Below are 17,729 nucleotides of genomic sequence, written 5' to 3'. Positions count from 1 at the left end.
ATATACAACGCGGCAAATCAGACCACTCCTAACGAAACAATCGAACCAAAAATTATTCAAATGCTAGAACATATAGTAGCAGATTTAGGCGACACAAATCTGAACTCGTTTATTATTAGATATTAATGGTCTACTACCTGAAATAAAGATAGCGAGGAGAAATATGAGAAACTAGTGCTTCCTATTATAACACAGAAAAAGACTCGTATGCGGTAGGAGAAAATTGGTATGAGGAGAACCGCTCTTTAAACAGCGTATTCCTTCAGTAAAGAAGAAAAATTGTGGTTTGGATGATTTTTCAATGAGAGTATATTTTAAGGTATACTACATATGCAACAATTTTTATCTTAAGCACATTTTTGCTCTCCCAGCTGGTCTAGTGGATAGCACGCGAGCTTTGGTGCACGAGATCTCGGGTTCGATTCCCGGTAGAACATTGAACGACACGATTGCTCGGATTTCACCCTAAACTGTAGGACCACGTCTCATATAGCCTCGCTGCTGAAAAAGTACGCTAAATTTCAATTACCAAACCAATCATTAATCATATTTCATCACCACCCATAAAAATACGCTATTTCACAGTACAAAATTTCAAACTTTTCAATTTTTCAAAAAAGATATGTGATATACAAATAGTAATTACAGATTCGATTTTATCATGCAAAACTACATAAGAAAAACATATTTTCATGTAAAGGACAGATTTCGTGTTGCACAGTGTAATTTCACGATGACTCTGTAGTTTTGGGTTGTGCGCGCTCAAGTCCGTTAAGTGTGTTCCAATATCTCCCACCTACCGCCGTCCCAGATTACAGTGGTGTATAGCGCATCTTGATTAGGAAGAGGGGAACTGGGCAAATGTTACGAGTCACCTGATGAGAATCTCAAGTAAGATCGTCTCAGATGAGTGATTCTGGTCATCAGTTGCTGTGGCAAAAACGAGAAACGCCTTACCATTCACCGAACATCCGTGAATGGGACAGATATGATGGCACTGGTGTTACGGTATCGGCGGGCATCCTGAAAAATGGACGAACAACTCTATACATTCTTGTAGGCAGATCCGTAACCGGAGGACGGTATTGAAATAAGATCTCGACAGGATATGTCTTTCTCATGGTGCAGTGGACCTTAGAGTTTATGTTTATGGATGACAACACACGTCCACAGAGAACCACCCAGGCCTTGGGCGTGAGTATCTCTCGCATGGACTGGCCACCATATTATCCTGATCCATTATACATGCCTAGAATGTCCTCGAACCACAAGTTGCACAGAGGAATCTTCAGGACCTGAAAACGCCCTAAAGGAAGAATGGGACAACATACCCGTGGAACTCATGAGTCACACGCCTTACTGATTTGTTCCGTACTCCTATCTAATCATGACATCTGACATTTCATGTCCTTACTCTATAGCGCTCCCCATGTGTTTGATTTTTCGTGTCCTGTTCCTTTTCATGATGATGAATTCCTGCCATATTTTGGCAATAATTATGGCATATCATATGCACTCATACGTATATTGGTCACTTACTGCATCCTGACTGTTACAAAACATTGTGGCTCAAAATTGGTTTCATCCTTAGCAATTGTTAATCAGTATATCAGCGTATTTTTTCCACATTTATGTCTTCTAGAAAAATTCATTAATTTTTTCTTAAGTATGATCCCAACTACATTTTATAATTTGAGACGAAATACAATGAAACAACACTTCACAAGGCGTAAAACAAATGGTCATTTCTTCGTCTTCGAGCGAGTACGATTATTAGTCCAGTCAGAAAAAGTAAATCGTGTAGTATCGAAATTTGACACAGTTGGAGTGCCCTAAGTGGCATCGGGAATGTGGCTACGATTCTTGGATCTGATTTTGGTTGTCCTGTGGTATTGTGACGGCAGAGTGAAGCTTGTTAGCACCTAGCCGTACTGGGTGGAGTGGAAAGGGAAGCTAGAAATGAGACGTGTTGAACTAAGAAGGTCTTCTTGCACAGTTAATGACAGTTATTGCTCAAATGTACCACGTTTTGTACAGTCTCAATACAAGTTGAAGCTAATCATCAACTGAATATTAGCAAAGGTGTGACTACTTGTTCTGACCTTCGAAGCTTATCAGAATACGAGATCAAGGAAGAATTACTTGAGTCACACGTTGTGGATGTTCAAATCCACATCCGCATGGGTGGCGAGCTACAACTGACAGATTCCTATATCATTACGTTTGGGATTCCAGACCTACCTGTCAATCTTACTGTAGGGTGTTATCGCTTAAAGGTGAGATCATACATTTTTCTTCCTTTCCACAGTTTCAAATGCCAGCATTTTAACCACTCGTACGTCATGCAATGTTTCTGCCATCTGTGGCAGTTGGTCTGACGCAGCACAGGGTTCAACCCAATATACGGCCTCGACGCGGGTTTAGTGGTGCCAAAAGCATAAAATATGGACTGTGAATGACCTAAAACGTGCCATATACTACACTGTTTTCCAAATAACAGAAAGTGTGTTCGTCTGGACCGTGTCACTGCCAAGGACTATAGGACCATTTACACCCTATGGTTCGAACACTTCCCGGACGGTGATGCAATGTTCCAGGATAACTGCCCCATTCACACTGCTAAACTTATCACAATGGTTCGATGAACATGAGAACGAGGTTGAACGTCTGTCATGGCGTGCTCAATAGCAGGACCTCAACATTAATGAACCTGTGGGAGTTTGTGAAGAGGATAGTGAGGAAACCGTTCCCTCCACCTCGTGCACGTGCTGAATTTGTTACCGCGCTTCAAGAGGAATGGCTGAAAATCCCTCTGTAAACATTACAGGAAATCTTATTATTCATTCTATCCCAAGTCGTGTTGCTGCTGTACTGGTCGCCAAAGGCGCCGCAACATCTTATTAAATACAAATTATCGCTTTCTACCAGGTGTTTTGAGTTTCAATGTGTCTACTACCTGTACGCTGACCCAGAAAATAGTTCTATCAGCAATGTCTCATCCAACATTCTTATCAGAAGCGTGGATTAATAATAATAATAATAATAATAATAATAATAATAATAATAATAATGCTGCAGCATTATTAACGTTCAACGAAAGAAAAAGTCCAAAGATAGGACAAATACCAATCGATAGATCTTATAGAGCTGAACAATGATACGGGTGAGTGTAAAATCTCATTCGTTGTTTTCGATAAAATAATAAGTAAATTTGTAAATAAAAAAAATACGCTGTAAGAAAAAAATGTCTCTCATTGATGTGAAACTGATTGCAATAAAATTTCATTATGAGACGATAGCAGCATAGTATCATATCCACATCAGTATTGCAGTAGGTATAGTCTTCATTAGAGAGAATAGTACATAGTATGGTTAATGAAATATAATCTAAAATTTCCATTACCTCTTAAATTATAATTCCTGTTTAACTAAAACATAGTACAAATATAAGATACAGCTGGTAGATAAAATCTAGCTGAACAAGACCGCATACTTAAAGATAAATTCTTCGAAAAAGATCGAAAACGAACTTCTGTCGCAGTAAAATCAATGATCATATAGTTCTAAAATTAATGTAAAACTGGTCCTCATGCGACTCCAACCTTCAGGCATTTGCTTTTTTAAATTGTTTTAATAAATGCCCCTAATTTCAACCTAGTATTTAACTGTTGCTTCCGTGAGGAATTTCTGTAGGTGCATTTTTTTTTTCTTTTTGGTGCTATTTACTGTTAGCCGTTCATCGTAGAGTTTATTCCTTTATTTGAAAGCTTACTTTCCAAAAGTTGAAAACGTCTCAAAAAACTCTACCTATTCCAATAAAGAATTTGTATTTGAAAATCCTGCAAAGCGATTGAGAGATCTAAATAGTCTGAACATGTTATATTTTGCAGTTTGAAAAACATGAAAATGGAGATCAAAAACGGGGTACGCGTAAAAAGGAATATAATCTTCTTAAACAATGTTTATTGCTTTTCTTCATTTGTACATGGCAGGAAATAGAATGTCAACGGATATACTCTTTTAATATCTGTGCTATGTCCGGCGCGTCTATGTAACACTGATACGCATTGTACTAACATGGTATTATTAAGGAATCTTTATTGTTCGTTACTCTCATTGTAATATGATTACTCGTCTACTTCATCCACGTACATACATGTGGGCTGGTTGATTAAAGGGGAAAGGAAGTAGTGATTCTTCATTTAGCGTGCGTCATCGTGGTAGGAAGAACGCTTTAAGTGATGCTGTTTGTTTCATTTATGTATATTACTCATCTCAACACTAGATATCTACTAGGGCTGTTCCTAATTCCGGAATTCCGGAATTTTTCGGAACGGAAATTCCAATTCCGGAATCGGAACAGTTTCAAGACGTTCCGGAATTCCGGAATTTCGAAACATTCCGGAATTTCGAAACATTCCGGAATTTCGAAACATTCCGGAACTTCTTATTGAAAAAATAATTTTTGCTATTACCCCGAACTGAGAGGTGTGCGCAAAGCTTAGCTTTGAAACTGGATATTGATTCCGCTGTGCTGAAGGAAGGAGTTTTGGTCCACAGCAACTGGTTTGTTTCATTCTCTAGATCCGTTCACTGTGAACGATTGCGCATAAGATTTGAAACTTTGTCTGGTTATCCATAAAGTCTCAATCATAAGTGATTCAGTGTAAATTCCGTGATTTTGTTGCAGAAATCGGAACATAGAAATTCGAGCTAGTTCTTCCCTTTAGTTTGGCTTATCTTCCGAGAAACACCTTTTTTATAAACCACTTTGTATATTCTTTTTTAAATGAATACCGACTGTACCTTTTCCATTTATACGAGGCAACCCTAACAAGAAATTGAACTGCATATCTTTTGATGTATGGCCATTGTTAAGTATAAGTACCTGAAGGAGGGGCAGAGAATCATTTAAAAGAAAATACGATTTTCAGTAAGTAAAGGGATAGAATAGTCTGAAATAAAAATGTACAATTATTATGCTGCTGTCCGTATTATGTAAAAATATGCATTATTGATGTTACATGAACTTTTTGGAAACTAGAATCAGTATTTCATATTTCAGGTTCAAATCACGCAAAGCTAAAATTATTAATGCATCGCTTGTATTGTATTTAGTATACTGCATGCTGCAAACAGCAAAAAATTTCTTAGAACAAGGGATTACTGTTTAATGTTTTTTGTAATTTCTATAATCATGATGCTACTGCTTTTTTTTTTTTTTTTTTTTAATGAAAGCTTTATCAAGCATTATTTGCATAACTTGTCAAAATGTACAACGAGAGTAAATCGAATAGAGGTGCAAACTTTACATAATATCTTATAATTATTCACATGTACGCGCTACTCTTTTCTTGTCCTGCGATACTTATTTCGATAACTAACTAAATAAAGGTGTATATCAGTTAAATACTAAGCATTGGAACCTACGTATGAAGATTAGTTCTAACTCTACTAATCAAAATTTTATGCAAGATGATAAATGAATTGTGTGAGTGAAAAACATTTAAAATTGGTTTGTTGAGAAATTGTATTAATCACCAATATATTATCAATGTTGTGAAATTCTGATGTAAAAGCATGTTACTTTCTTTAGACAATTACATTGATACAAGCCAACAGAATATGTACATTTTCATACAAAGCTGCAATATGAAGGGTAGTTATGCATTCAGATGAAAGGGTCTGCACCAATGACTAACTAACAACAAGAAAGGTAAATGTTCAATTAGTATACCCGAAATTGTGAGTAGCGATGGTAAAAGTTAAAAATGAAAGAAATCATTTCGTAAATGTTAATATTCACATTAAAAGTATTAGCCTAATGTTCATATTTCGCTCTTACGAAATAATTAATTTGTATCAAAAACTATTCGTACTTCGCGTAAATTGATCTTTACAAAAATTGATGTATTACTTTCCTTGAGTAGAAAAGTTGGCGAAAACTTTCTTTCTCCTGATTTCTCAAATAAATCAGATAAAAAAGATCAATGAGATAAAAGAAGTTTGTTAAGCTAAAAGTCCCTAAAGCCCATTTTATGGGATGCAATTTTCTATGCAATCTTGCATGCTAAGAGTCATGCTTTCAAATTATTTCGTGTAATAATAATTAACATTCAACTTTCCATAGTAAATTGCAAGTATTTCACCTTGTTCGGAGATAGAACATGTGCAATCTACCATGGAAAGTTGAATTCTAATTTTTATTACAGGAAACAATTTGAATGCATGTCTCCTAATTTTGCATACATAATTGCCTTGTCTAATGTCGTCTAAAGTCTACTTTCCCCTAATTTTTTAAAAAATCATCTGGGCATTTATATGAAAATTGACATTTAATACATGCCCTTATAATATTTTATCCACATCATTGTTCTCTAACAGTATTATTTTGTAGCACAGAAATTTTGCTTTTTCTTCCAATAGTAATTTACATTTACATTTTTGTTGCATTATTTGATGACGTCTCAGGTAGCATCAGTTATACCATTTCAGGGTTTTAGTTGTCAAAATTTTCACAATTATGTATTACTCATGTGTACTCCTTGTACTTTAGATTAAAAGTTCATAAATGTAATTCCAAATGACATGACTACAAATGTTTCGTGTGCTCTTGCATTGTTTGCTTAATAGTAAAACAAATATTTTGGAATTAAAATGCCAAACATGTAAATTGTTTCCTTGTTGGTACTTCAAAATACAAAATGGCAATGATTGAAAAAAAATGTAAAAGATAAAGATAAAATGCTGTACTTTATTCCAATAATTGTAAATACGAGAATGCATAACTGTTTAAGACATGTTGCTACTATATTCCATAGATACCAAAGTGAAAACGAGAAAGTATTTGCGAGTAAATTTGTGGGATTAAAGCCTTGTAATAACGTTTGAGAACCATTGCCTCAGGACTGTTTCGAACTTTTATATTCAAACTTCGAACTAATATTAATATTACGATTCCAGAATCAACAGTGAGCTTCAAAATTTCAGTCTTGAAAACAGTTCCGAAATTCATACTTTTGAGCATTCCACAATTCCAAACTTTTGGAATGTTACGGAATTTGCGGAACATTCCGGAACTTCGAAACGTTCCGGAATTCCGGAACATTCCGGAATTTAGGAACATTCCGGAATTTCGAAACGTTCCGGAATTTCGAAACGTTCCGGAATTTCGGAACATTCCGGAATTTCGAAACGTTCCGGAATTCCGGAACATTCCGGAATTAGATGAATTCCGAATTCCGGAATACAAAATCGAATTCCGAACACCCGTAATATCTACAAACCGTTCAGATTACAGATTAATATTACACTTCTGTACTATGATTATGTATAAATGTCTGAAATCGTATAGAACGGCTTTGTCCGTCCTTCCATCTGTCGACTGGTATTATAGAGAAGACTGTAAAATATATCGAGATAAGATTTTCTGCTATCTATTTAGCGACCAAAGAATAAGTTTCATCTTGTCCATTAACACTCGATTTAAATCGAAATTGGTTCAAATTAGTCATTACTGGCTTCGACGTTTGCCATAAAACGAAAAGTGTAATAGCTAGCGAGAAGCGGTTTTCTGCAAACCATTCAGGTCTCAAGACAACATACTATGACTATCCTGATATCAAAACCAGAAGAGGTTCAAATTTAATATTACTTCCAGTTTCAATACTGATTTCCACACCAAAAATGGTAAAACATAAAGATGCATTTGTTTGCAATTCCTCTTTCATTAACCATCTATTCAATCCAGCGATTTCCAGTTTCAACATTTATCGCCATAGAAGAAAAACAGTAAATCATAGCGAGTAATGGCTTTTTGATATGGATTCATTGTCCAAGGAACAGGTTCTGTCTTTAATCTTGTTAATTCATTGTAGCCGCTAGTTGTACTACTTCTAGTAGTAGTAGTAGTAGTAGTCCATTTACGGGGGAGCATAATCTTACTCCAATAATTGGATGTTGATACATCGTTCTGTTCAGGCACTGTATTATCTTTGTTAGGCTTAACTCTGGGTGTCCAAATTTTGGCTTTTGAGAAAACAAAGAAATAGCTGGAATAGTCGACTTCATCATAATATACTTACGTAATTACTTTTGAATAGTTTACTTGAATCGTTATTAGTTGTATACATAGTTTTAAATTTTGTTTTCTCGGACTGCCATTCTGTTCCGTAAAATTGTAAAGAATTTTCGAATTGTGCGTGTTAAATAGTTTTACTTCCTTATTAGCTGAGTTTGCTATCATTGTTGAAATAATAATGCAGTATCCACACTCAACCTCCATCAGCAGGAAGAAAATTGTCAATAGCTATCGTCTTGTTCGATGACTTGTCGTGTAATTTGTACATTTTTGGTCTAGAGTATCTACCCCGCCTTTGGTCATGTTATAAAATATAATCATTTTAGGTTTTCCAATCTCTGAGACATTATTTGATTGTGGTGCAAGACGCGCCACACGGGAAGACACAAAACTGCTAATAATTGGCAGATAACGAAATACAGCTAAACCGAAAATACTTACATAACTACTATAGTAAGTCTGTGAGACCGCTCGACCCCTCCACAGGGGATCAACTATAACACAAACTTCACAATGTGTAACTATTTGCTAGACAGGAAAGTAGAAGAAAAGATCCACTTGTAGTGGTAGAGGTGTGGAAAATATAATATGAAAAGTTGCAGCGGTCTGAGAGACGATCCATAGTACTTACGGGTTAAACTTGTTAAACCACCGCTGCACTGTCTGTGTATTCACGACACCCACACCAAAGACCTGGCATATCTCCGCCCCGCTGCAGCGGCGTTTGACCCCAGTTTGAATTCGTACAGCATGCATGCCCTTATAACGCTCTGTGGAGGTCCTATTTTTACTCTGTCCTTACGCAAATTCACGGTGTAACTGAACTGCCACAACCAGATAGTGTGTTGGATATACCCACACCAACAACTGATTTTCGCTTTATCTTCATTTGCATTCAACTCATGATGTGAGGGCCAGTTGAACACAGACCTCCACAAAAAGCGACAAAATTTTCTTGGTTACCTTTATAATATTGGCAGATAGTCTGTTTTAAACTTTAAAAGAAAAAAATGAACTATAAATAGTATGAATTATTATTAATCTGAAACAAAGTTGTGCGAGATGATTTGTCAAACTGCTTTCCTTAATCAGAAAAATCTTCAAATGAATTGAGATTTCTTTCATACAGTAGAACGTCTTTTATCCACTTGTCAATTATCCACAGGGGTGCCCACAAAGGGGGATATGACACAAACTGCGTCATTAAAATATTTGGGGGGGGGGTAAAAATATATATAAATATGTTTGAGGGGTGTAAAAATTAATCGAAAAGATTTTTTTTCATGGAAGAACACCTAAGAATAGACAATTGGGGGGGGGTGCGTCATGGACATAAGGGGGGTGGGCACCACTGATCCATATACTAAAAAAAGAAAGGGCGACAAGATCTACATTAATAACACAGTACTGTAACGTAGGCACGTATACTTTGAGTTTTCTCATGTCTTTTGTTTTTGTATATGTGTAAAGTACAAGAAAAATTAATCTTTACTGTGAGCACTTTTCTTTGTTTAATAAACACATTTTTGATTATCTGCAAAAAATATGTGCACAACCTTCGGTCTCAGTTAGTACGGATAAGCGACGCTGTACTGTATTTCTAAGGGATAGTAATTTTTTCTTTTAAAAAACTTTTATTTCGATGCACAAAGTAGCTTGAAATGCTTTGTACAGTAGGTATAAAGATGTAGTTTCTGAAAAGTTTTTTAAAAGTCGAAACTTTAGTTGTATTAAGTTACTACAACAATTAGAATTGACTAAATACGAGGTGCATACCAAAAGTATATGACATTTTATTCTGAAATCCATATTTTTGTCACTTCAGGAAAACAACTGCGGCGTCGGAGACCTCTGTTCTTCGTCTCTAAGCAGTGCATGTTTTGTTTACTAGGTGACAGCAGTTGCCACAATACCTGAACGAGTAAGACGTGTTTCTGATACTGCCCGGGGACATGGGTTTTTCGGTTAAATAGCAATGGGTAATTGTGAAATTCCTCACCGGAGCTGGACTTTGTGCAGCCGATATTCATCTCCAATCGGAGGATGTGCTCTCTTGCGAAAACACTGTTAGGAAGTGGGCCTGTGAGCTCAAAGCAGGGCGAACGAGTGTAAAAGATGAGCGGAGGTCTAGACGTCCAAAACAGCAATAACTGATGCTAACATCGCCCATCTTAAACTTCATCTTGAAAGATAGGCGTGTCACCATGTAGGAAATGTATGATATACTGGGGCTAACAATGAACAGTAGAATAATTAATTACAAACTGGCCTAAAGAAAGTTTTTTCTCACTTAGTTCCACGAATGCTTAGTGACGATCAAAAAGACAAGGATTCGATCAAGAGTTGGAAATTTGACACACTTCAAAAGAAAGGGACGCAATTTCTTGGAAAGTGTTTTGATAATGGATGAGTCACAAATTTCATCATTCAACTTGGAAACACAGTCGACAGGCGGTCGGTGCATTGGAAACACATTCACCACCTCTCAAAATATTTCGTCAGGTGGCATCCAATACGAAGGTGATGTACACTATCTTCTGGGATTCCCAAAAAAAAGATTGTCCCACCTTCTTCCAGAAGGTCATACAGTTACGGGCGAGTGTTTTCGTACACTTTCGGGTACAGAATTTTAACCAAAAATTGACTGAACAACCACAAATAGCAAATGACAATTTCATCCTCTGCATGGACAATGCGTCACCACACTGTACTAATGTTGTAACATCATTCTTGGCTGACCACGGTATTGAACTTCTGCCATACCCATCCTGCTCACCAGATTTTGCCCCGAGTGACTTCTGGTTGTTCCCAAACCTCAAGGATCCTCTTAATGAGTGCAATTTTGCCAGTAGATCATTCCTGGGAAGTATTATTTTCCAGTGTCAAACACAACCTCCAAAGATGACTATGCCACATACTACTCAAAACGGACGGAACGATGGCAACTGTGTATCAAGATAGAGGGAGAGTTTAAGAAATACACAGGTTAATTCCCTATATTTCCTCGCTCTTCGAAATTAGAATGAAATGGCATGTACTTTTGATGTGTACCTCATAAATTTACCAATAGTGACTTCTATTTCGCAACACTAATGTTATTTGTGTTGACGGAAATAGAAATTCAATAGTGTGAATATGAATTCAGTTGAGAGCAGTAGATTAGTGGTAGTGCCCACCTCAGGCGAAGAGTCTTCATTTTTATTTTATTTTATTTATTTTTGTTCAACGTCTCACGATTATGCTTAGAGGCTAAAAAAGATGGAGATAAGCGAAATGGTAGAATGAAGAAATTGGAAGATGGGAGAACCCCGAGAACATTTATGGTCACTATGTTTGTCTAGACTCTTATTCGATTCTAATATGTGATATTGTGGTGGATACAGTTTTTCTCTCGTTTCCAAGTAGTGTTTCTAATTTCCTCCCAGTATTCTTATTCCGCCAGTTTTTCTACAATCGTTCACTTTTACAGATCTTTCATCTCATTTAATTTACAGAACATAGCCTGGGAAATAAAACTAAGGATTACATTTTTTAATCATATCAGTACGTTACTTATAAATTTACATTAAACTGTACAGCAAATATTCCATTTTGTAATTTTTTTTTTTTTTTGTTTTTTCAGCTCACCACACTTCGTTCTCCCAACTAGGGGGCGCAGACTGACAAAGGTAAGTGACAGGCTAGTTAAGTAGAGTGATTAATTTCACACTTAGTTCATATCTGCTGTACTTCCATTTTCTAACTTTCGTGGAGTTCTCAATTAGATGAATTGAGCAATTCTGCTACACGAGAAGAAAGTGTCAAAGCATTGAAGTATCAATAGTAGTGGAAAACAAACTAAAATGATCCAGATATTGATAAGAGCACCATGTATACAATAAATATCCCCATTGTGAAACTAGATAAACGTATGTATGTGCTAAACTGTTAAACTAGATTAGTATTTACTTTTGGTTGAAGTTGTGCCATAATGAATAGAAGTACAAAATGTAAAAAGTCCTTTTTAATTGATATGGTCTATCGTGCATAAGGCCCAATATTTTAATATAATTATTAGAAAGTGATATTCTATTTAAAAAGTAATACATATTTCGTCACTACAGTCTATTGACATTTTCTCAATTTCTTCCAGGAGTAGCCAACGTCTAATTCTCGATCGGCAAGTCGTGAGAGGTAGCCCGCGTGCGGTGATCTTTTCTTCCGCTATCCATTCCAATGCGAGTAATACCAGTAGATTAATCCCGTTAAAAATACCACTGTATAATACATTATTCACTTCGTACAGTTTTAAGTAAGAATACGTAAAGTTTAAATAATAACCACCTTACTCTGCAATCATATTATAGTTGTTCGAGTAATAAGATGTTAAATTTAAGCAAATCTTATTAATTCATAATAGCCGTAAGGGGGTAAGGAAGTCTCCCTTACTTAAAAACTATTTGCGTAAAACAAAATGTTTTCTACACATTATTTACAGAAATGCTTATTTTTGAATGTAGAAGTTTGTAAGGGAACACATTGTTCTTTACATCATGGTCAAGCTGAAATTCAGGAGTATTCGTTTTTATGGGGTCAAGGGTTCAGGGAGGAGTTGGAAGGAGGAAAAAAGTAGTAACTTATTTCTTAAGCTGCTGTCCTTACTGATAAACACTGTTATGAGCCTCAGGTTCATTATAATTGGACACCATTCTTTTAAGTAAATTTCTACGAAGTTTTTCTGGTCCTATTGCTGACTCATTCAAACTACATGACTACATATGAAGTTGATGTGGAATCAACCTTCCCAAATGAACATGTACATTTTGCAGGGCTTCAAAGGGCCAAACGAATCAGTGTTCGCCAGAAATGTTGAAGGTTTGTGTCATCTGACAGACCCTAAAGCTGTAGAGCCATTTTTTTTTTCCTAATCTATTATACAGGGTTTTCCAAAAATGACCTTCCAACTTGGTTCGCATGTAAGTTCGAAATAGGTCCAGATAGAAAGGTGCGGTTTGCGAATAATGTTCACTCACACACCTAAAATTTTACAGTTCCACCAACGTCCGGTCTAGCATATTCTGCCATAACGTATTCAAGTGCTGCTCTGATGCGAGCTCGCAGTTCCTGCAGGTCCTGCACTGGGGTCTTGTAGACCACATACTTCAATACCCCCCCCCCCAAAAAAAAAAAAAACAGTGGAATGATGTTCGGAGACCTTGGGAGACGGGCAATTCAGCGATCTAAAAATGTTGTTCAAAGCCCTCTTAAGGATCGCGGTCTAGTGAGTAGCACAGTCTTACTGCAGCAGATATCAGGTTGCAGATGTTCGGCCTGTAGAAATGCAAACTGTTTCAACTTATCCAGATAAACAATAGCGGTGATCGACGCCGCAGCAATGAGAAACGGCCCCACCACACGGTCATGAAGCAGATCATACCACACCACACGTTTACTTTTGGATTGTCGCGCACAGTTTCCAATTTACGTGGTGGTTCTCTGAGCCCCATATGTATATATACATTGTGTCGGTTTACCATCCTGGACACATGAAAGCACACTTATTCCGAGAATATCACCTTTGTCAGAAAGTCTCGGTCCTCGTCGATCCGATTTAAAATCTCACTTGCAAATAAATGCTTTGCGCTTTTGGCTTGTCATCAGGTTGAAGCACATGCAGCATCTACAACTTGCAGACATACAGCTTCAGTCGCTTGTGTAGCACCTGGTAGCTGCAACTGTCGAGACTGCAGTAAGATTTTGATTTTGGTTGGGCTCCGGATCTCCTGTTTGCACCCGTTCCACATCTGCTTCAGTCGTGCTTGGACGTCCAGAACTCTCCCTCTTCATGACACTTCTAGTTTCCTAGAACCTCGTGTACCACTGGTGGATGGTCGAGCGTGATGGGCATGTGCGTCTCTAACGTGTTCGAAAGTTCTGCTGGACTGGGTGGCAGATTTGGTCTCTATCCATCATTCTACATACTGTGCCATCTCCTGAGGATGACCATTTTCGTCAGTGCTTCACCTGCAACGACAAAAACAAACAAAAGATATTGGAGAAAAGAAATTTGTTGGAAGTGTTGGTATAGAACAAAACTTTAGGTGTGTGTGAACATTATGCCGCAAACCGCACCTTTCTATCTATCACCGTTTCTAACTTACATGCAATCAAATTTAGAAAAATCATTGGAACACCCGTTATAAAAATAAAGTAGATTTTGTTTGAATCGCGGAAAAATGGCTGAACCGGTTGAAGTGATTATTTTTGGATATAGTTATCACTTAGCACGAACTGGATTTTTATCATGTACTTTAATTAAATGCGTATTCAAAGGGGATGTGTAGTGATTTAAAATTTATGTAAAATAATAATAATAATAAAAAAAATACATACCTCACCAACCCGTCAAATTAAGCAGATGGAAATCTGTTTATGAACTCCTTACTAAAAATAAGTGGACACGTTCCCCCGCGTTTTTGAGAAATCCTGTTTTAAGGGAGGGAAGGGCAACACCGTCTATAATTTCCTTCTTCACGTTAAAATCCACGTTATCTGTTTGTAAACACATCAAGGGGAATCAATGACTGAAGTGAATTTTAAAGGTTAGTACCAATCTCAGGCTGGGATTTTATCATATTCAGTAGTCGAAGTGAGACGGTATACGGTGGTATGCCATACCGCCTCTGATTTTTCAATAATGAAGACATACCGTCTCTGGTTTTTCAGTGATCAAGGCAATATTTAAATAGCCGGTATGTTGAGTCAAAATCATAATAAAACATACCGCCTCTGCTTTTTTTTCCACTTCGAACACTGATCATATTGCTTTGATTAAAGGGAATATCCTAGGAGTTCAAAATTTCTGCAAAAGATGTTACATCACATCAGTTTTCATCATTACACTTTCATTCAAATCTGTATCCTAAAGTAATTCAAATACTTTCCATAAACCTATTCTCTTCATGCGAGAAACGGTCATTTCAGCATGTCTAATATATAAAAGAGAAAATGATTTTGTTTATAATGGAATCGTGGGAAAATTGCGGAACCATTTGAAATGGAACTTAGTTTATAACTATATCCAATCTTGAAGGTTTGTATCATGTTACTTTGATTAAAATATATATCCTAACGGGGGGAGGAGCAGGATCATAATTCATGCGATAAATTGAGTATTTCACGAGCCCGTCAAATTAGAAATTGAACTTCGATATAAACTCCACATTAAAAGTAAAGGACACTTGCCCAGAGTTTTTATAAATTTCCGTTTTGATTGGGAAAGGGGATCGTTTTCTACATAGATAAAAATATAAGAACGACTGCCAACTGATGTTCAGTATATAAGTGGACCGACCTAGCTTAGATTTATCACATTATCAGCAACAGCATGAGAGGAGCTGAGGATTGGGGGTGGGAAGCGGGTGACGTCTAAAAATAGTCGAAAAGTGCCTATATTCGTATGAAATCTATAGTGTTCGTAGTTGCTGGGATTTTTAGTGGCATCCCCGATGCCATTTAAGTTCAAGCTCAGCCTCATCGTCATGGTGGTGAGAAGGGAAGAGGTATGGGGATAGAAAGAAGGATGATATTACCAATTTTTTATTGCGCGTTCAATGAAATCTGTTGTAAGGAGGGTTAAAGAGGCTTCAAATTCTTTCCGCAAGCCTGTTATCTCTATACGGTGGACGAGCATTTCAGCTAGTTATTATATAATCTGCAAGTAAGCACAAAAATAATGATTTCTACTTCAGTTGTATTTGGTTAATTTTCAGTAAACAGTACTACTAAATCAATTCTGAAGATAACTACAGCATTGTATCAACAAAAGATGTTCATTGTATTTGAGGAAACTGGAATATTTTGGATACAAGCCTAAGCTGCTGAATTAGTATAATGATGATCGCTGTTAATAAATCAAATATGCTTGTAATGGGAATAACTGCTTAACAAGTCGTCAAAGCCTTTCAAATAAAATTGGTTGTACAAACATTGTGTGCGTGTGGTCTGTTTGATTCCGGCTGGAGAGAGGGACGTATACTTGTTCAGTCTTTTATATAAACCTTTTATTTAAGGCTGTAACTCCCGATTTGTATAGCCTCTTTGTTAATAGTGGAAATGAGCGAAAGCAGCGACATCTTAAATTGAATTTTGTAAAGAAATGGAAATCAATACGGTGAACGTCGGAGTGATACAAGACTTTATTTTTATATTCCTAACGTGTATAATTTCTTCTGCTACTATTTTCTGATAACTTATTATGTAATTATTTATTGAAAGCTAAATTTATGACTGATAGAAAGTTCATTCACATCAGTGAATTCATGTGTACATCAAACATATTTCTTTATGTAACTTTCCTAGTATGTGATGTATGGGGAAACCCCTTCAAAGATCTATTTGTAAGTGAAAATCTCTAGTTCTTTAACCTTGTGCGTTGACCTAAATGACAAGATTAGGCAACAGTATTTGTGCTATAAGCCTTTGATAACATGACCTTACAAGGCACTATCTTCTATTGTATTGTTCAGAGTGACTTTTGCTTTCATAGAGAAAACAGAAACTACACTAGTAGTAGAATGAAAATTTACAATAGAGATCGTGCTAGTTTATATCTTAGACAATTTTAGAGTCGCTTTTATGGAATTGTGCCCTACACTTAGTTTAAAATTCGAGAATTCGTGAAAATAAAATTGAATTATTTGAAGAGTAGTGTTAGACATAAGCTTTAAAGTTAGCATTTTCTAAACTTCAGTTTAGAGATAGTGATCACGATAATTTTCAAGTTCCTGACGAACTTATCTTCAGTGTCCAGATGCCAGGCATAACATATGTAAGTATATGGAAACATTTGTGATGGAAAGTGAAAAATATCTTCAGTTTTTGTTGTGAAAAAAAATTTTGCATGTACAGTATTTATAAAATTATTTCAGATTGATATTTTACTAACATCATCTTTCCCTTCCAACAGATGGCGGATACAAGCGAAGTGGAGCAGCAGGGAGAAGGGGATCCTCAGTCAAATGGGCCTGTTGATGGACTTGATGATGAGCGAGGGAAGCTAAGGCCTGCAGATATTGATGCAGTAAGTTTTTTTTTTTATTTTTTTTTTTATTTATTTGTTATTGATTGATAACGAAAGCTTTTATGTGATTGGTTTCTCTTTACGTTTTCTCAGATTAGGTAATGTAAACTATTCGTTCTTTTAAAGAACGGTGGCTGTTTAATCATGTGAATTAGTATCAGTTGGTTTCTTATGTTCTTAAGAACAAATGTTCAAATAGCCAAAATTGTGTATTATTGAGGAGGAGGGAAAATAAAATAAGTTCTACAGTCCAGAAATTAGAATTTCAGAGGAGAGCCTAAGCACTAAACTAGTCATGGTTAGTATGAAGTGTAGACCCAATAGCTAATTAAAACAAAAGTAGCCTTTCTTTGAAGTGTAAGTGAAAATATTTAAATTGGTCAGGCTTATCCAGTCATAACTTTTCAAACTCAAAACCTGATTTAAAGGTTTTCCGTAAGTGTTCATAGTTACGGATAGAAATGTATTCGAAGCTTTCCTCATAAGGACTAACAGTACAAAAGTTAAATACGGGTATAGGAAATTTGAATAAGGATTGGAATATAACAAAATTCATGAACACACACAATGAACAATCCTAAAAGGGAA

The 17,729-nt window shown here is 36.3% G+C and overlaps 1 protein-coding gene across 18 annotated transcripts in view; it reads left to right on the top strand.

Moving 5' to 3' along the window:
- hts (adducin 1-like protein hts) overlaps positions 1–17,729 on the top strand; it is a 233,651-nt gene that overhangs the window by 97,602 nt on the left and 118,320 nt on the right. For all 18 annotated transcript variants that reach the window (XM_081763624.1, XM_081763630.1, XM_081763607.1 and 15 more), the window contains exons 2-3: positions 11,703–11,748; positions 17,028–17,141. In XM_081763624.1, coding sequence (XP_081619750.1) covers positions 17,028–17,141 — 114 coding nt within the window. In that variant the 5' untranslated portion in view covers positions 11,703–11,748. The remainder of the gene's footprint in view (positions 1–11,702; positions 11,749–17,027; positions 17,142–17,729) is intronic.

This window comes from Thermobia domestica, chromosome 1 (assembly GCF_964235325.1).
Source record: "Thermobia domestica chromosome 1, izTheDome1.hap1.1, whole genome shotgun sequence".
NCBI lineage: Eukaryota > Metazoa > Arthropoda > Insecta > Zygentoma > Lepismatidae > Thermobia > Thermobia domestica.
Note: the sequence above shows the minus strand (reverse complement) of the source record. Positions and strands in the feature narration are given on the sequence as shown.